The 20,456-nt window shown below is 42.7% G+C and overlaps 1 protein-coding gene and 1 pseudogene across 1 annotated transcript; both read left to right on the plus strand.

Moving 5' to 3' along the window:
- Positions 1–6,019: 6,019 nt before the first annotated feature.
- LOC130140738 (uncharacterized) lies at positions 6,020–6,470 on the plus strand (annotated as a pseudogene).
- Positions 6,471–19,048: 12,578 nt separating this feature from the next.
- LOC130136736 (uncharacterized) lies at positions 19,049–19,976 on the plus strand. The gene is made up of 4 exons (XM_056307007.1): positions 19,049–19,187; positions 19,275–19,465; positions 19,559–19,856; positions 19,960–19,976. Exons 1-4 carry the CDS (start codon positions 19,049–19,051, stop codon positions 19,974–19,976), a joined length of 645 nt encoding a protein of 214 aa, XP_056162982.1.
- Positions 19,977–20,456: the final 480 nt, after the last annotated feature.

Genomic DNA, 20,456 nt, shown 5'->3' on the forward strand with positions numbered 1-20,456 from the left:
ATGATCTTCTTTCACTTATTAGAGGATTTAGGGAAACAAAATTGATGAGACCGAGTGCAAACCTTTTAATTAAAGGTACCGAAAGAGCGTTAGATTAATCTAGCGTAATCAAGTGCCAGACTTGTGAATCTTCAGATCGTAGGCCTGGCCTTCTAATTAATCCATAATAGGTTAGTGGCGACTCCTTAGTCTAATCTTAAATGAATAATTAATTGGAACAGCTAACTTGTGGCAAAAGGACATTATAAGTGCCATAACTTGTGTACAGCGATCACTTTAGTGCCATAACTTTTTTTCGGATCACTTTGGTGTCAAGTCGGAGGAAAATAGATCACTTTAGTGACTCCGGCCAAAATTCCTGCCAAAAAGCTGACCTGGCATTTTTCATTTAAAAAAAGAGTGTGTCGTGGATATTGGGTTCAACATTTGATGTCCACGTGGACGAGCAAAACGACGTCGCTCAGTCCACTTGGACAAGAAGGACGACGTCGTTTCATTTAGGACAGCAAACGATGTCGCTCAGTTCAAAGGTCTTAGCATCGCGTCGCTCGTCACACCTGCTCTGTCTCCCTCGTCCAGTCGTCGTCGCCCGTCGCTTGTTGCTCGTGGCGCCCTCATTTCGTCGCCGTCGCCGTCTCTTGCCTTCCCCTCGCGGTCGGTCGGTGTCATGCCCCGAACCCTATCGAGCTCGCGACATCCTCCTCTGGTCGATTTGTGCGACAACCCAGGAATTATGGCCGACCTCATCCTAACGTCAGAGATTTAATTGCGCACACGGAAACCATAAATACCTGGACAAAATTAAACTGGGGAGAATTGGGAGAATCTACATTTCCAGTACTCGATCAAACTTATTCCACCATATTTACAATAGAACAAACCTTAGTTTACCAGTACACACATTCCTAAAACCTTCGAAAGTAAGAACAAAAAGAGACGACCTGGCATACTAACTTCCAAAAATGTTACCCTTCTGAAACCCACCGGAAACTCTGCCACATCGTACTCCGCGTGCACTGGTATCCCAAAACGTACTGGCGGCGGTGGTGGAGGATTCATGGTTCCTGTCGGGGTTCTGAAATTGTCGGTTGAAACAACCGTGAGAACACTTCTCAGTAAGTTCACCCCTAAACCCAACCTAGGCTATCACGTACCTCCAGACAATTACGCAATCACACACATTCACGAACATCAAGTAATCACATCACAGGCACATCAATTAAGACGGTCAGGCTCAATAATGCACACATCAGCATTCAAACTCAATCATGTCAGATGTACACACGCACATGTATCATTCTCATCCCACTGTTCCTTCCATCCTCATTCCTCTTTCATATTCCTCGCCAGTGACCCGCGTCGAAGTACACGCCTCAGGCACACTGCGACAATTCATTTTCCACAACACTCGCCAGTGACCCGCGTTGAAGTACACGCCTCAGGCACACTGCGACAATTCATTTTCCACAACACTCGCCAGTGACCCGCGTTGAAGTACACGCCTCAGGCACACTGCGATCATTCACCATATCCGGGCCGCGAACCCGTTCACGCCTCAGGCCTCAATCGTGACCTGAGCATTACACGCCCCAGGCCCGATCCCAACTCAGCCCGCGCCAAATGCGACAAGCCTACATGATTGGAACCCGAGCTTATGATGCCTCGGTCCAATCCCGATCTCACCCGAGCTGATCGTGCCTCGGACCGATTCTCAACCTTGCTTTTTCAAGCCTCAGCCTGTGCCAAATGCAACAAACCTACATGATCGCTGCCCGAGCTTATGATACTCGGCCCGATCCCACTACTCGCAATTCCACACCTTCACATAAATTCCACAATCACATGCCACACCACATTTCTTCCTTACTCATGCGCATGCTCGACACGCATATACCACACCCAACTGGCCCATCACACGTGGCCCGTGCACGCATCAATTAACACGTAAAACATGCTCACTCAGCATTCGACATGGCCAATTTCAACAATTAATTTAATCTGGCCCACGCGTGCACATAATCAAACACATTTCAACCCATCAAATCACAATTCAATAAACACACAAGGCCACTCATGGACCCACAAACACAGACACGTTCATAGGCATAATTTCGACATTTTCGAGCATATTAAACACCACAATCCAGCCATACTACCACACACCAAACCAACACCATTTGGCCTTAAATCGAGCCCTAGGCTCGCCAATTCCATCCCACAACATCCGACACTTTATTCAGTCTCACTCCAGCCTCGAAACATCCTCATTTCATCCTCAAGTTACCTCATATAACACACAAACAAATACTCAATTAAATCAACCCCATCCAGAATAATTCAAACATGCCCAAAACACGTAAATTGCCAATTTTCTCCGACCAAATGGCGTCGGATTAATTCCGATCCTTCACGACACTTTCTCGCCATTAAATGCCGGTTCTAAAAATCCAACTTGTGTCCCGAACAAATCATCACAGCCCCGTGAACAGTAAATCACAGCTTGTGAACAGTAATTCGCAGCTTATAATTCACCTCAAATTGTTCTCCAAAAATTTCAAAAATAATCCTCAAGGCCCGCCAAACAATTCCAATCATAAACCCCAATTTTTCGCACCCGCATATTGTAAATTTCACCATCCCAACTCAATTATAATTAAAACACACGTAAAACACATAAATTTCTATTTTTCTCCCGCCAAATGACGCCAAATTGATTCCGGTCCTTCACGGGACTTTCTCACCATTAAATCTCGGTTCTAGAAATTCAACTTGCGTCCCGATCGGACCATCACAGCCCCGTGAACAGTAAATCACAGCTCGTGAACAGTAATTCGCAGCCCCTATTTTTCTGAATTTCCAATAATTAATGCCCGAACTAAATCCCAAGGCCCGCCATAAAATTTCCACTACCAATTCATACAATTCCGCACCTAACTTTATATAGATTTCGCCCAAAATCGCCCGTCGATACCCGAAGTCCTAAATTGGGTTTAGAACGCGACTTACCCGCGTTCTAGACTATCGCGGCTAGAACGGAAAGCGGTGGCCCTTAATCGAGAACGGCGGCGACGACGGCAAAGGGAGAGAGAGAGAGAGAAAATGGGTCCACGGTGGGGGGGGGGGGGGGGGCTTACGGCCAAAAAGGGGGAATTTCACGATGAGGAAGGAGGAAGAAGAGAGAGAGGAGAGAGAGAGAAAGGGGGGTCAAGGGCTTAAAAATCAATTTTGACCAACTTTTTGGCAATTTACCAAAATGCCCTTCTCTCACACAACTAACCCTTTATTAATTCCCAAGGGTAAAATGGTCACTTCCTCCGTTTCTTGTCCAAATCGAATTTTTCCGAAGGAATTGAGCGCACCAAAAATTCATACGTGACACGTGCAACGTCGTCCTAACGTTCCGTCGTGACTTCCTAATTTTCCGGTGTCCAATTTGGGTAAAATTCCATAATTAAATTCTATTAAACGCAACTCGAGCGTTTCTCGAGCTAACGGGCGGCTTGCTGGGGAAATTCGCGAAATCGACTCATGACTGATACTAAATCGAGTCACGTGCAAGTCCGTTCGGTGCGTGACGACCTCGATTGTCATTAAAATCGCGAAGATCAATCACTTAATCCGAGGGGTATGATCGTTCGGTATAATTTCAGAATCATTCGTCAAGTCGTTTCGTGGTCCAACGGAATCACCCGCGATCCACTACTAGGACAGTGGCGAACTGACCCCTAACTATCCTTGGATCGGCCAACAGTGGCTCAAAATATCACTTCCGCGATTTAATGGTCGAAATCCATTCACCATCGAATTTTCTTTAGTCGCGCGAATTTAATTCCCCTATTAGCCTTTCCCTAATGGTTAGCATTCCCAGGAATGATCAGTTCCGGGCGAGAACTGACTACGAGTACATTCATAAAATCCAGTATTTCATAAATCCCAAATGGACTAATTTTTCAGGATGTCACAGTCGGCGTCGCTCCCTCATCCCGTGGACTAAGCATCACTCGTCCCGTCGGAGTCGGTCCCGTCTCCGTGGCAAATTACGAAGGTCGATCTTCAAATAAGGGCTGTTAATTTCTATTTTGCTGAATTGATCGACACATTGTGCTTGATTGTCCTATGTTTCACTCAATTAATTGGTAGATTAGGGCTGCCTTCGGGAAATTAGGGTTTGAAGTAGGAAATTAGGGCTCGAACTTGGGAAATTGGGGCTCGAACTTGAAATTTGGTCTTGAACTTCTAAAAATTAAAGCTTGAACTTCATAAATTATGGCTAGTTGTTCGGATATTAGGGCTTCAAGTGGATTCGATTGTGTTGGTGCCGGGCTGAGTATATGCGATAGACTGTGGTCCATGTGGGGACCTCTGTCATTGTCACCCATGTGATCTGATGGTAGCTTTTTCAATCTTGTCAACCATGTAGGGGACCTTCATGTGAAGCTGTGCTCTTTTTCCTATGTGGTGTGGTCCCGAAAGCTAAACTATTGAATTTTTTGGCTTTTTTCCTTCAATGCAGGGCGATATGGGGGATAAAGACACAATTATCGGCATCATTGTTCGCTATGGAGGAGAATTTGTCATCGGCACTGACGAGTGGGAATACTTTGGGGGACTTGAAGGTACTGTTTATTTCGATAGAAGCAAGCCAGCATATATTAATCTCATGAGGGGATATAGTTCAACAATTAAGATGTAAAATATGAAATTTGCATTATTGTGTTCCTGGAAGCAGCTTGAAGGACGGTATTAGAAACTTTGATGATGATAATGGTGTTAAGGATATCATCTACCATTATCTTCATGGAAAAGAAGCTGTTGTGTACGTTGAGTCCTATAGTGATGGTGAATTTGATGAAGGGGCCGAGGGAGGAGACGTAGGGGATGGTGCTGCTTTACTTAGTACTCATGTTGGTGCTAGTTCTATTATAGATGAAGCTGGACATGAGAGGGATGAGAGGGAGGCAAGCCATGCAGCGAGTGAAGAGTTCACTGGATTTGAGTTCACTGGATTGTCGTGGGAAGTTGCTGCATCTAGTGAATCAGATGATGAGGGTGTGACAAATGTAAATTTACCAAGTGAAGATGATGATGAGGAACTTGCACAGTCAAGGCAAAAGCAAAGGGAATTTGGAAAAAAATCAACAGCTGCACTTGGAGGATTGCATGAAGCTGAACCAGGACATAGCATTGATGGAGCTCCAGCTGAAGGTAATGACACTGATTATGAAGAAAGTGGCTCTGATGAACAGAATGATAATTCTGAAAATCAGCATGAAGATGATGATCCCGTTGTGTGCAGAAGGAAAGGTAAGTATCCGTTATACGATCCTGGCTCTTCTTCTTCTGTGTTGACTGTAGGTCTGAAATTTTCTGATGCCAAACAATTCAAAGAAGGTATTATCAAGTATTCAATAGCTGAATAGAGGACTCTTCAGTTCACTCGAAATACGCAGGACTATGTTAGAGCAAAGTGTTCTCAATCTAGTTGTTCGTGGAAGATATATGGCGCACGTTCAAAGAGGGACGGGTCATTCCAAATTAGGTCATTACAGAAGGAACATACTTGTTCCATCATGTTTGATAACAAAAGGGTAACGAGTGCTTGGTTGTCGAAGCACTTCTTCGATACCATCAAAGCGATGCCTGATGTGAAGAGTGCTCAGCTGAAGCAGTTGGTGAGGGAGCAGGTAGGGATTAACGTGTCACTCAATCAGTGTAAAAGAGCCAAGCAGAAGGTGATGAAAATTTTTTTAGGGAGGTACAAGGAAGAAATGGTCAAATTTGGGAATATGCTGGAGAATGTAGGCTGCAAAATCCGGGTAGTCAAGTTTATGTTGAGGTTGTGGAGCGGCCACTGCCTAACCATGGGATTAACTTTGACCGAATTTATATTTGCTTTGATGCATGCAAGCGGGGATTTGTTGATGGTTGTAGACGAGTCATAGGGTTAGATGGATGTTTCTTGAAGGGTGTGTGCAAGGGAGAATTGTTGGCTGCCATTGGGAGGGATGGCAATAATCAGATGTTTCCAATTGCTTGGGCTGTTGTGAAGGTAGAGAGCAAGGACACTTGGTCGTGGTTCCTGAAAAATTCGATGGCGGACCTTGAGATCACTAATGGAAGAGGTTGGGCATTCATGAGCGACCAACAATAGGTAATGCTGGTGCAACTGCACAAACAATATTTATGACATTTTATCTTGCACATGCCTTTATTAATGCCTTGATGTATGAATTCTTATAGGGACTTCTTCCTGCTCTAGCTGAGTTGATGCCATTTGCTGAACATAGGATGTGTGCGAGGTACATATATGCAAACTGGGCAAAGATCTACAAAGGGGAGAAACTACAGAAGCAATTTTGGATGATAGCTAAGAGCACCAACATGGTTGATTTTAGAATTCCAAACAACAACTACTTGACTTGACGAAGGACGGTTATGAAGCACTTTTTCAAACTGAACCCAGGCATTAGTGCAAGGCCTTCTTCAGTGAAGAATTCAAGAGCGATTTCATTGATAACAATCTCAGTGAAGCCTTCAATGGCAGAATTTTAGAGGCGAGGTGCAAACCAATCATCAGCATGCTTGAGGATATTCGAGTGATAGTCATGACAAGGCTGCAAAAACAGAGAGATGAGGCTGCGAAGTGGACTGGACAGTGTGGTCCTAGGATTGCTAAAAGATTGGATGACAACTTGGCGAGTAGTAGGTTCTGTCATCCTATCTGGAATGGAGATGATGGCTATGAGGTCATGGAAAAGACAGACAAGTATGTTGTCCAATTGGACAAACTAAAGTGCTCATGTCGAGCTTGGCAACTTTCTGGAATTCCCTGCGCACATGCCATTTGTGCCATCCAAGCGAAGTACCAAAATCCCAAGGATTACCTGCATGGTTGCTACCACAAAAAGCACATATCTTGCTGCGTACCAGCACATGATACAGCCTATTAGAAGTACAAAATTCTGGGAGCCGACAAATCATAAAGCCCCTCATCCTTTGCCACTTAAGAAACAAATAGGAAGGCCTAAAAGGAGACGAAGAAAGCAGGAGGGAGAGCCCAGAAGTAAGAAGATGAGCAGGTCAGGTGTAAAAGATAAGATGCTCATATTGTCGTGAGGTAGATCACAACAAAAGTGGTTGTCATTTGAAGAAGCAACATCAGTTGCTTCAACAGCCAAGTGGAGGGACTCAAATTGGATCAAGTGCAGCGCCAGCACAAGAACTAGCTGAAGGGGCTACTGAAAGGCCTGCTGGAGGGCCAGCTGATAGGCATGCTGATTGTCTAGCTGAAGGGCCTGCTGAAGGCCAAGTTCAAGAACCTGCTGAAGAGCCAACCGGAGGCCCAAGTTCAAGGGCAACCTCCTCCTCGACTGTTGCACAGGCTAGGAGAAAATATCCAGTAAGCTATATGTATTTGTATTAATCTTTAGTGAGCAGACTTTGACTTTAGTTGACATTGTTTTGTCCTTATCAGTTGAGAAGAAAACCAACTGAACAAGCAGCTCAGGTTCCTCAAAGTGAGGCACCATATCAAACAAGAGGGGTCCTCGGCAGAAGATTAAGGCAATATGGTTATGGAATTTATACGGACTTCAATACTGGAATGACTATTTTGCATATAAGTTTTGTACATCTCATGCATTTCATTTTTGAGTTTTTCACTTTTATGACAATATTGCTTCTTCTCATCCATGATTATGTTGTTGTAGCCTGGGAAGAGTTCAGAGGTTCTCATATCTCAAGTTGGCCCAAGCCAAGAGTCAAGGGCTGCACCAAAAAGAATCCAACCAACGTTGCAAGCAGCTGGTCCGAAGAGAAGAAGGGTGGCTGTAGAGAAGAGTGTTCGTAAATTGCCACCAATAAAATACTCAACACTAGTTCCTGATCAACCAGCACATGCTGACAGCTCCAAAATAGCCACCAACACCAGTAAGAAGAAGATAGTTGTTGTGCCTAAGAAGAAATCTCGAGCAAGAAGGCCAGTAGAACAACCTGCTGGTCCAGCAGTTGAAAAAGATGCAGCTGGAGCAGTTCAAGAAGAAGCAGCTCTAGCTGTTGAAGAAGATGCAGCTCAAACAGTTCAAGAAGAAGCAGCTCCAGTTGTTGAAGAAGATGCAGCTCCAGCAGTTCAAGAAGAAGCAGCTCCAGCTATTGAAAAACCTGCATCTTCATAAGAACAACATGCAGTTCCTCCGGTTCGAAAGAGTCAAAGAATTATGAATCAATTTAAGAAGTCATCGAAAGGAAAAGGAAATGGTGGACTTAACACTATTGACTAATGGGAGGGCGTTGAGGTGATTGTTAGTTTTTGTGAAATTAGGGAGGTTTACCGTATTGGCTAATAGGAGGTTGATTTTTTGTGGTCCTTGAATGTTATTGACTAATGGGATGTTGTGTGTAATGACTAAATCCGATGTTTACCGTGGTTAAGGTGGTTGTGATTTTCATATTTTTGCACACGTGTTTGTTCTGTTTTAGTATAGTACTGGTGTAGTGGGGTGATTGCAAGTTGCATCAGTAAGTTAATATTCAAAGAAACTTATTGATGCAGTTGGTGGGGAGGGTGGGAATTGGTGCTGCTAGTGCTGATTTTTTATGCTATTTTCAGGTGCAATATGGTGCTTGCACCAGCTGCTGATTTTGTGCTGTTTGGGAGTGTAATATGGTGTTTGCACTAGCTGCTGATTTTGTACTGTTTGGGAGTATAGTATGGTAGTTGCTGATTTTGTCATATTTGGGAGTGCAGTATAGTGCTTGCACCAGCACGCCAGCACGTGCTGGTGCAAGCATTTTGAGCCGATTTTTGAATATGGTTTGGGGGTTGTTTGGTGCTGGTGATTGAATATGATTTGGGGGCTGTTTGAACCAGTTTATGAGTATGGTTTAGGACGATTTGGTGCTAGTGAGCAGTGTTGGTATAGTTACTGCTTTGATTCTGGAATGATCTGGTTTAAAGATTGGTTTGTTGAACCAAACTCTCCATTTTTCAAAGAAACACACGGCATGACACTTAAGTGATCAACTTTCGGCCACAATTGGCACTTAAGTCATCACTTTTGAACCACGACTGTAACTTAAGTGATCACTTTTGAACCACGACTAGAACTTAAGTGATCACGATTAGAAACATTTGGCACTAAAATGTCAACTGCTGAACTTGTGACGACTTCATAATTTGCTGCTACGCAGAGTTGCAGCACTTGCAGCACCTCATTTTTCAGTAGTGAGCCTTACTCCATAATATGCAACCATCTAACCAGATGAAAAAAATACAACAAATGAGCAAGTGAATATGCAGTAAATGAGCAAGTGCAGCAAATGAGCAAAAATATGAAGCAAATGAGGAAGTGCAGCAAATGACAGCAAATGAGCAAAAATATGCTGCCAATGAGGAAGTGCAGCAATGATAGCAAATGAGCAAAAATATGCAGTAAAATATGCTGCAAATGAGAAAGTGTAGCAAATGACAGCAAATGAGCAAAAATATGCAGCAATTGAGCAAAAATATGCTCCAAATGAGAAAGTGCAGCAAATGACAGAAAATGAGCAAAAATATGCTGCAAATGAGGAAGTGCAGCAAAAGACAGCAAATGAGCAAAAATATGCAACAAAATATGCTGCCAATGAGGCAAAATTGCATCAAAATATATAGCAACAAAATACTAAGCAACTCAATATTGAGAACCAATAAATTCCAACCGTCCATTTGTCATAGATTGCAGCAAACCTCTTGTTACATACATAAATTGCAGCAAACTAATAACACAACCGTAGCTACAAATTGCCAAATACAAGTACATAGTACAAGCCTATCTTAAATTATGGTAGACTAAGAAACTTTTGCTCATCACTGACATTACATTTGACCATAAAATAGGCTATAAAAAATATCAATAACACAATCAACAATCGATAACACTTTTTTTCGATTTTCATCCTTCGAACTTCCTTCTTCAAATGGTTGGCCAGAGATGCTAAAGCCTTCATTTCAGCTTGCAATGAGTCGACATCGTCCAACTCGTCCATTAATGTAGGTGGAGGTTGATGTCGAGCTTCAAGTAGCTTCACTATCACCTCTGTTGCTCAATCTGAAAATTTCGCATCAACCCACTTGAAGAATTTTCACTTCGAGCCTTCTCTATACCTAGCGCATCCATGGAATCTTCTCCCGGGGTTCAATCGAGTCCAAGATGTTCTTCTTGGACTCGGTAATCCACAATAGCAGAAGAACCGACCTTCTTCTTCACTTCGTTCAAACGAATTTGAGCCGCTAGTGAAGCTCCTGTCATCCATTTGCAACCTTCAGCTGTCAAATTCGGGGATAACAAGGAAATAATATGGCCGGTTAGGGTTTGCAATTGGGAAATATGTCCAATTAGCCGATTTAGGGTTCCTATATTGGGGGGGAGAAAGGTTGAACGACGTCGTTTTCGCTATAAGGGCTGACTCGACTCTCCGGCCAACTCCGGCCAGCCATCTCAGCATCGAATATTAATAAAAAAGAGCCACATCAGATTTCCGGTGTGCCATGTCAACATTGGCACTCAAGTGATCGTTTTTCAAAAAAGTTGGCACCAAAGTGATCCGAAAAAAAGTTATGGCACCAAAGTGATCGCCGTACACAAGTTATGGCACTTATAGTGTCCTTTTGCCGCTAACTTGTGTTTAGTAAGGTTTAGGAGGATCCGTGTTAGGCGTAGGCCCCACCTATCCTCTTGAAAGTCGACATTTTGCACTTAAAGTACTACATATCTCCGTACTAGTTAAATATCCACGCATTGCATTACAGGAGAGAAGAACTCCAAAATTTAACACAATCATACAAGCTTGAAGCCCCCAAAAAAAATGTATTACAAGATTTGCAGTTTATAAAAAAAAATTGCAAGCAAATGAACACAAAGACGACATATCACTTGAGAAAGCCGAGGATTGCTGCCACATACCGCCACAATATAGCGTCTCGTGGTCCTTTCTTGATGCTACGACCGTGCATTGACTTGGCTATAACACTAAAATATATTGATGAAATCTATTATGGCATGAAAATCTTCTGTCAAGCATGAACTGTGATTCAAACAGACGTTTTCATTCACGGATTGATTCAACACTTCATTCACGCATTTCATCAAACAGCTAGCATGCAGTTTAAGAAGTACATTCCAACATGAGATTCAACGCGATTCTCGACTCAATTGTGATGCATAAAGACCTTAATCAACACATTTCATATCAACTCCATCTCAGTTCATCGAAACTCACTCAAAATTTTCACAATCAAATTCGGTGTTCTAAGCCTCCAACATCTCATTCAAGCATTTTAGCGAACAGTTGACGTACGATTTAAAACATGAATTCTAGACTCGGTTTCAGTGTAATTCTCGACTCAATGTTGATATATCACACTCCAAATCGTCATTATATTCTACGACTCAGCTTTAATATCACAGGATTTGTCCACAATCTCATCAATTCATTCCAATACTCTCAAACTCAATAAATGGCTAAAAAAAAAACAGGACAAAACAAAGCATATTTGAGGAGCTCACCCGGACAGAAACGGAGATTCAATCGGCGACAGCAAGGGACGTCCGGCTATGATTCCTCTTTCTCAATGGATGAACTGCAAGAGAATTTCCTGTTATTCCCCCACCACGTTGGTTATCCTCCGATCCTGTCCTCTAACAAACTCCAGCTCAGCCCCTTCTACTGCAACATCCCTTGAACTTGCTTCCATCACCTCACCGTATCTCTCTCTTCGCTCCCCCCGGTCACTTTGCTCACAAACGTGAGCTTGTGCTTGAAGAAGAACAACAGTAGTGAGGCTGGGCCACCGTAAGTGTAATGGGCCGTGAAGGAAAAGAAAAGAAATGGGCTGGAAAAAAAAATATATCAGTTGGGCCAAGTAAAAGAAAGTGGGTGGCTTGGGAGATGAACCGCGCAAAAAAAAGGCCGAACTGAACCGGGCGGAGTTGTGCAAAAGGGCCAAGTTGAACTGGCCTTTTCTCATGTGAGCCGATCCCCACCTTTTTTTTTTTGGTTTATGCTTATTTTTGTAATTTTTGCTATATATATTTTTGTAATAATTATTTTTTGTTATTTATGATACTAGCGGTTACATTATCTGTAAACTTTTCACACAAGTTTTATGAAAAGATTTTTCTAGAGGATTTGTTATACACTAGGGTGTATTGCTTGAGTTTCTCTACTATGATTGTGAGTGGTAAGAGACTTTCCAATTTAGGAATTGGAAGTCACAATTCAAATCCCACTAAGCACATACAAACTACTCTGAGTTAAAACCATCTGCATAGGCGAAATGCCTTAACTTGATAAGTCCGTGACACTTGCAGGGTGTTCATAAACCTCTAAGTAGTCGTTGGGTCTGCACGTTTGTATTCCCTGAATTATCAATAAAAAAATGATCAATCAGGACTTTCAAATGATCTATCACAAAATAATAATAAAAAAAATTACCAACACATCCCAAAAAATTAAATCACTAATTAAAATTGCCAAGCATGAATAAAAAAATCTTCAATTACGAATGATTTCAAGCTAATAATAGAGGTAAAATGTAAACCTCACGGTCCTACCTATTGCTTAGCTCCTCCCTCTCCACAGATAGTCAATCCGACATTTGACCTTTACCCAAGCTTTTTCTTAGAGATTTCCACAAAAATTTCAAACATGGCACAACTTTAATAAATCTCTCAATTAATTCATCGTCTTCGAAACATACTACTCAATATTTCACAAAAGTTGCTGGTAAAGCAAATAATTATGTGGCTTTTAAAGAGTAGCATTATGTAAAAATAAATTGCCACTATGAATACCTTGACTCCGACATAAGTATCACAATTCAATTCCTTTTTGTCCGAAGACCCAAGGGCTGATGAAAAGGTCTTTTAGCAAAAGACCAATTATTTGAGAAGGTCTATAGGCAAAAAAACCAATTCGCAACCATATATGTCTTTGAATCAAACTTCGTGATTCTAAGTTGTGATGTGTCGATAAAGTTGTGATTTTTTGTTGCCTTGTTTCGTTTGTCTTTGTACAATATGCAATTATTCATCTATGCAAGCCTCAGACAAAACAGCAGTCATGAATTATGCCGTCATCAGGGACACAAAATATCTTCACTTTGATTGGCGTGGCCACGTGATCCAATTAACATCCTTGAAGCCTACGAGGAGGGGGCATTCTCGTACAATCTACTGTTAATGAGCACAGGGTAGTAATCTTTTAACGAGTGCTAATAATTTCGGATTGATAGTAATTTTGAAGAAGACAACTCCCGGTTGAGGGCGTGAAGGCAGTCCTCCAAACGTAGTGCTCCTCGGAATTCGGACACAACTTTGATCTGTTCCAAGATAACTCATTCACAAACGCAAAACCCGTTACGTGCCTTTCACCTTTGTTTTGTTTTGTCTTTGTCCGATGGTCACTTGCAATTTATTTTGTCGGGGACAAGGTGGACAGGACCACGCGAAGAGTTCTGTCCGATTGTACCACTTTTCAGGACTAGACCCAACTTGATCGTTTTCGCAAACACAAAACCCCATTGTGATAATTTAATCTCTGCGTGTTGCTCCTCCAAAAAAGAGAAAAAAAACATATTTCGCACGTTCATGAGCCCATGCCAAAGTTTCAATCAATTCGTGCCAATATCCATGCCAGTTACCTTTTCTTAATAATGAGAAACAATTTGAAAGAAGCGAGTCGACCGCCGTAGCGCCTATCCAGGATTGAGCCCTAGGATTTGACAGTGGGCTTGTAAGAAAACCACTCATACCCGGTAATGTAAGGGCTCATTCTTCCTTTGTTGAAGTAAGTACAAATGGTCTGAGAGAATTAAAAGTTCTAATTTGTTTCAATTCGGGGAAGAGAAATGGTATTCATAAAAATCCATTTTTCTCATTGCACAACACCTAACATCCCTTAAAGCATACAAATCCTTCACACTGACTTATTCAAAATCATCATCGCGTTGCTTCTTTTTCTTACTACATTCTTTTTATTCAAACCAGATCAGTACAAACGGTTGGACCTGGTGGAACCACGTACCGGCCCGGTAAGGATCTCAAAACATTACATTCGACCAGAGACCGAAGTGGTTAACTTCTAATTACCCCTTCTTTTCTTGAATGGTGGGCATGCGAAAATCTTTATAAGGGGCCCTCAGTTGGTACTGATGTAAAAAGATATATGACTAAATTGGTTCAATTAAAAAATTTAGCATCGAATTGGTATCGATGCAATAAATTTAGGATTTTTTTTTATATTTTTCCCAGTAAAAGACCAATTACTTGAGAATATCTATTAGCAAAAGGCCAGTTTGAGATCGTATGTCATTCAATCAAATTTCTCAATAGAGAGGAGAGGAAAAAAGCCTTTTGTTGCCTTGTTTCGTTTGTCATCGTACGACATGCAATTATTCATCTAGGCAAGTTAGACAAAACCACAGTCATGAATTATGTTCTCATCACACAAAATGTGAGTGGTGAAAGACTTTCATTTAATGAGCACAAAAATATGCATGGACACAAAACCTCTACACTTTGATTTGCATGGCCACGTGATCCAATTAATATCCTCAAAGTCTACAAGGTCGGGTGTTCTTGTACAATCTCATGTTAATGAGCACAGGGTAGTTCCAACGAGTTAGTAATTTTTTTTAACGAGTGCTACTAATTTTGTACCAATAGAAATTTTTTAAGAAGATCGAGTAGCAAACAGTCAGGAGACCATCGAGCATTTAGCCTTAAAAGCATTTGTTTTTAGTCATGGCCGTCATGCTTTACTGGCACTGTCACGAATCAAACATAGTCCAGTGTAAACTCAGTTCACTATCGATGGGATCATTATAGCTGGCGATTTGTGTGACGTGCACAGCTCAAATCGCTGAAATCCATTTTGAACCGAGTTCAAACAATAATTTCATAAAAAATACTTATTTTAACTCATTAAAAGCTGGCAAGATAGGGGAAAAATGAAAATTTTGATCATCAACTTGGTAAATCGTACGAATACCACACCAACTGACGCGCATTGCAGCCAAAGCTTTTTTATTTATTTATTTAATGGAAGTGATCACAGAGTGGGCCGTAGATTGGAAGCGATCACATTAAGCACTCAAATGATTTTAGTGAAATTAATTTCTTGTGAAAGGGCCAAAATAACCAACAGAGCTTCATATGATTCCAACGATCCAATAAAATAGGCTTGTATTTTTTTGCAATATAGTTAGAAAATTTCGACCATACAGTAATTGATAAATGATTTTTATTTTATTGTGTACGAATCGTAGCTTAGAAAAATAAATAATTAGGGCACGGATGATAACCATTCTGTTCTAGAAATCAATTTATGATTTCTATTTCTATTCCGTTGACAAAATTCTCAACAAAGATAGGCATTTGATAACGAAACAAAATTTTTCTTCTCGGAACATAAATTCATTTGATAAATTATTCCTTTCACGATTTTTTCCATTCATCAACTAGCGGCGACGGAGTCCAGCGGATGGCGGATGGCGGTTGGCGAGGGTGGCGACAGCGGACGGCAGGCGGTGGCGACAGCGGACGGCAGGCAGTGGCGACAGCAGACGGCGTGTGACATTCTAAATTTCGTCCCACTTGGTATTTATGAAATGCATAATTTCAATAACGCACTTGTAGTAAATCTCGCCCAGACTTGATCACTCTTGGCACATTAACCAGTAGGGAAAGGCTAATTAGGGATCTAGATTCGCGCGACCATAGAACCTGACCATGGACTGACTTTCGACCATAAGGATTGTCGAGGTGATATTTTGGGCTAATATAGACGGATCTAAGGATGGTCATGGATCGATTTGCGAATGCCGTATAATTGGATCACAGGTGATTCCGCCTCGCCAGAATACGAACTTTGCGAACAATCTCAAACCTATTCCAAACGATCGTGTTCTTTAGAATTAATGATTGATCCTTGCAATTACATGACAATCGAGGTCGTCATGACTCAAGTGAACTTAAACGTGGCTCGATTTAGTATTAACCGCTGGTCGAATGTACGGATTTTCCCGAAAGCCACCCGTTAGTTTGAGATAAGCTCAAGTCGCGTTTATTTGAGTTTGGCCATTAAATAGAGACTGAGTTTGGGTGTTGAAAATTTTGAAAGTCATGATAGAGTAATTGGACGACGTCGTTATTAACATGGTCAGTCTCGGATTTATCCGGATTCGTCAGAAAACTGAAATTTTGACAGAAAGTGGAAAATGACCGTTTTGCCCCTGGGATTTTGTGAAGACCAAGTGTAAAATGACAAGGGCATTATGGTCATTTCATACCAACTTTAGAGATATAAATTTTTGGACGATTTTGCCCCTGCACTTTTTGTGAAATTCCTATTTTACCTTTGGATATTTTTTGTGAAAGTTGATCTTGGCCATCGATTTTAAGATAAGGTTGAATCGTGGCTGTCGGATGGAATTTAGAGAGGAGGGTAGGATGGTAATTCCACCTTGGGGTAGGCTTAGACTAGCCTTTTTCTCTAACCTATTTATTCTTCTCTCTCTCTCTCTCTCCTCATTTTTCTCACGCCTCCCTCTCCCCTTGGCCGAATTCCCCTCCCCCTCTCCCTCATGTGAAAGTGGCCAGCTGGCCATGCCCTTGGCCGCCGCCGCACGTCCGTCCGTCGTCGTTCGTCCGTGATTGCCATGAGACCGTCGGCGTCCCTCGCCGCTTGTTGACGCCGCCGTTGCTGTTTCTCCCTTGTTCAGCCACCCTTGGTTGCTAAATCTAGCTTAGGACTCCGGGTAAGTGATATTCTAACCCTCGCCTAGGATAATGGATAATTTCGGGTTAGTTCGGGGCCGTTTTAGCGAGTTTTAGGGGTTATACATGGAGAAATTGGTGGACTGAGTTGGCTGAGTTGTTTGGATGGATTTGTGATAATTTTAAAAGTGGAATTGAGGTTAGAATTGATTAAGTTGGTGATTGGGATGATTACGGGTTATTATCGGGAATTATTGCGTGAAAAACGGGCTTAAATGTGCCATTTTAGTGATTTTTCTGTGGTGGCTGAGTTAACGTGCATATTATGGCTGAATTGCGGCATGCTTATGTTTGAATTACTATATGTGGTGAATCGGGATTTGTGGCATGAGTGCGACACCCTTGATTGGTAAAAATTGGCCTAGAATACGGAAATTGTGTTAAATTGAGCTTGTGCAAGTGGAATTGATGAATTTGTGGGTTAATGTGGCTTGTTGGTGATTTGAATACTTTGGGTGTCGTGTGTGAGTTGATCGTGTGAGGTTGGCATGTGATTGGGTGCCCCGACGTGTTGCACGATCATTAAATACCCTGAGGCGTTTTTACGCGGGGTCCAGAAAATAAATGGAAAATGTGTGCACGTGTGATAACATAATCCCTGATGCGTTTTACGCAGGGAATTAAACCCGTCCTGAGGCGTGTTAGCGGGACGATGCCCGGTTTTACCGGAAGACCGCCAACCTGATGCGTTTTACGCGGGTTGTGCAGTAAAAAGGGAGATCGGTATTGCGCCTGAGGCGTTTTTACGCGGGCTATAGAAGTGTTGTTCAACCTCATACGTGTTACGCGGTTGTGTTATAAAAAGGGAGATCGGTGTTGCACCTGAGGCGTGTTCGTTTACACGGGCTAGAGACACTGAATCTGAGGCGTGTTCGTTTACGCGGGCTATAGAAGTGTTGTTGGACCTGAGGCGTGTTTACGCGGATCAGAGATCGATGGCTAGTTTTTGGACCTGAGGCGTGTTTACGCGGGTCAGAAATGAATTGGATGCGTGTGCTCGAGTGAAATGGGAATCGTATGATGTTGTGTTGGTTATGCGAATGTGGGCATGAATATGGTTTGATTGGTATTATTGAGTGCGACATGGTATCGGTTCCTGGTAATAATGCTTGAATTCGCATGTAAGATTTCGTGTGTATCAAGGTGAGACATTTGTGCCTGCTATTGTTCTAGCTTGATAGTTATATGATTTGTGTGCTCGAACATGTCCAGAGATACGTGTTAACCTAGGTGGGGTTTAGGGTTTCGCTTACTGAGAAGTGTTCTCACGGTTTTATTTAAAACCATTTAGCCGATCGAAGTTCCAGCAAAGTCGGGAGACAAGGACAATCCGATTGAGATCAATGCTGAGTCCAAGTCTTTAGAGGAACAGACTGGCATCGACGAGACTCATTCTGAGTGGACCCCCTCTAGGGCGAATAGGGGTTAGTTAGAAGTTAGGGGTTGGACAGTTTTGAGAGGCGCCCCTTTTTGGAGTAAGTGATAGTCTATCGAAGCCGCTAGTCCTTTTTTATATCAGTAGTTGTTGGTGCAGAGGTTGCTGGTGGTGATGGTTTATAATGAATATTGTATATATCGCGGTGTAATATAGTGCTTGGTGGTTTGGTGATTTGTCTGTCCCTATTACCCCATGAATATATTGTCAGGGTTTATGTTCTCATTTCCGCCTTGTTCGAACTCTGATGTGTTGGTTTGGGTCGGCAATGTTCCTAGGACGTCGCACTATTTCGACCGAGCTCGGGGTGTCGCGCGCTCGCCGGGGTTCAGGGCGTGACATCCCCGTTAATTTGGTATCAGAGCATGGTTAGCTCAATCCAAGTTGGTCGAAGCCTGGAGTGATAAGGAGCGGAGACCCCGGGGTAGCTATCTGGGAAGACCTTAGTAAGTCATAGGTGTGTCTAGCGCTACGCGTGTCTCTGGATTGTTTGTTATGATTGATGGGTGAATTAAGTGCTTTATCGGTTGAGTTGTAGGTGCGTCTGGACCTGAGGTACGTGCACGAAACTTACTGATTGTGCTCTCGTGTTGTGGTGATTGATTGCTTGTTAAGTGAATTATCGAGATAATTCACTGCTTAGGATCATAAACTAATATAGTTGGCCTAGGTCTTTAATTCCCGAGTGGAATTATAGCAGGTAGGTGAGTGATAGAAAAATGTGAGGATGAGTTCGAGAGGTAGAGGGACAAGAGGCCAATCAAGTTCGCAAGCCCAACCTGTGGGAGATCCGAGAATGGATGCGGTCATGAGAACCCTAGAAGAGATTGGAAATTTGATGGGACGGCAGGCTCAGGAACGAGCTGCCACTATTGCCCAAGCTGCTGAAGCCGCTGCAACACCTGCTGTTGCCAATAATGGGAATCAGGGTCAAGGTCAGGGACAAGTGAATGCGAATAGGCAGATGCACCAATTAGTTGAGCAGTTCTTGAAGTTGAAACCTCTGAAGTTCGATGGTAAAGGCGATCCCGAGATTGCATCGCTTTGGATGGAAGCATTAGAAAAGGCTTTTGAGGTTTTTGGGTGTACGGATGAGGAGAAAGTGACTTTAGCAGTGTATCAATTGCAAGGAAATGCAAGTGATTGGTGGAAAGCCACCAGGGGTCGAGTGTTCCCCGCAGGTGTCGTTCAAACTTGGGCGATGTTTGTGGAAGTCTTTAATGGAAAGTACTTTTCTGAGAGTGCCCGGAAACGAAAATTGGCTGAATTCATGAGATTGCATCAGGGACAAATGTTTGTGGATCAGTACGAGGCAGAATTTTCTAGATTATCCAAGTTTGCCCCGAGAATGATGGAAGATCCATGGGATAAGGCCCGAAGTTTCCGAGATGGGTTGAAACCGGACATTCGTAGTCAGATGGTATCTTTGAATTTAGGAGATTATAATGAGATTTATGAGCGGGTTCAAGCGATTGAGCGTGACTTAGCGGATAGAGCCGCTGCTTCTGGATCGAGATATGCTCCGGTTAGGGACAATCGTAATTTCGGGAAGAGATCGATGTCGGGGAATCAGCGTTTTATTCCTTCTGTTAAGAGGACCATCGGTAAGCCGAATCGCTTTCAGAATAGCCCGTGTCGTCTGTGTGGACAAAGGCATGGTAATGGACCTTGCCCGAATAGAGGTGGAGCTTGTTTTGGATGTGGCAGAATGGGCCATCACATAAGAAATTGCCCCAACCTCAGGCAAACTCAGCCGCCTGTACAGTTACAGCCGCCCCGGCAAGAAATCGAATTGGAGTTGCCCCTTCGACTAATCAGAATAGGCCGGCAGCCCAAGGACGAGTATATGCCATGGCGAGAAAGGAAGTTGAGGACGCGCCAGGCGTGGTCACAGGTACGGTCTCTCTCTATGATCATGCTGCATATGCTTTGTTTGATTCGGGGGCGTCACATTCGTTTGTGTCTGAGCAATTCATTAGATTGACTGGAATAGAACCAAGACCGCTTGATGTTGTGCTATATGTTGCTACTCCGTTGAATGATAAAGTGCTTGTTTCGCTAGGATGTTCGGATTGCAAAATTGTGATTGGTGATGTAGAAGAAAGAATAAATTTGGCTGTTCTACCTATGTTTGATTTCGATGTGATTGTGGGTATGGATTGGTTGACTAAGCAGAGGGCCGTAATGGATTGTAATAGCAGGGT

Source organism: Syzygium oleosum, unplaced genomic scaffold, assembly GCF_021117445.2.
Source record: "Syzygium oleosum isolate NSW1041296 unplaced genomic scaffold, Sole_v2.1 Sole_v2.01, whole genome shotgun sequence".
Classification (NCBI taxonomy): domain Eukaryota; kingdom Viridiplantae; phylum Streptophyta; class Magnoliopsida; order Myrtales; family Myrtaceae; genus Syzygium; species Syzygium oleosum.

Coding starts and splice junctions, on each gene's coding strand:
- LOC130136736 (XM_056307007.1), top strand. CDS start 19,049: ATGGATGCGGTCATGAGAACCCTAGAAGAGATTGGAAATTTGATGGGA. Junction 19,188..19,274: donor TAATGGGAATCAGGGTCAAG/GTCAGGGACAAG, acceptor TCGATGGTAAAG/GCGATCCCGAGATTGCATCG. Junction 19,466..19,558: donor CTTGGGCGATGTTTGTGGAA/GTCTTTAATGGA, acceptor TTTGTGGATCAG/TACGAGGCAGAATTTTCTAG.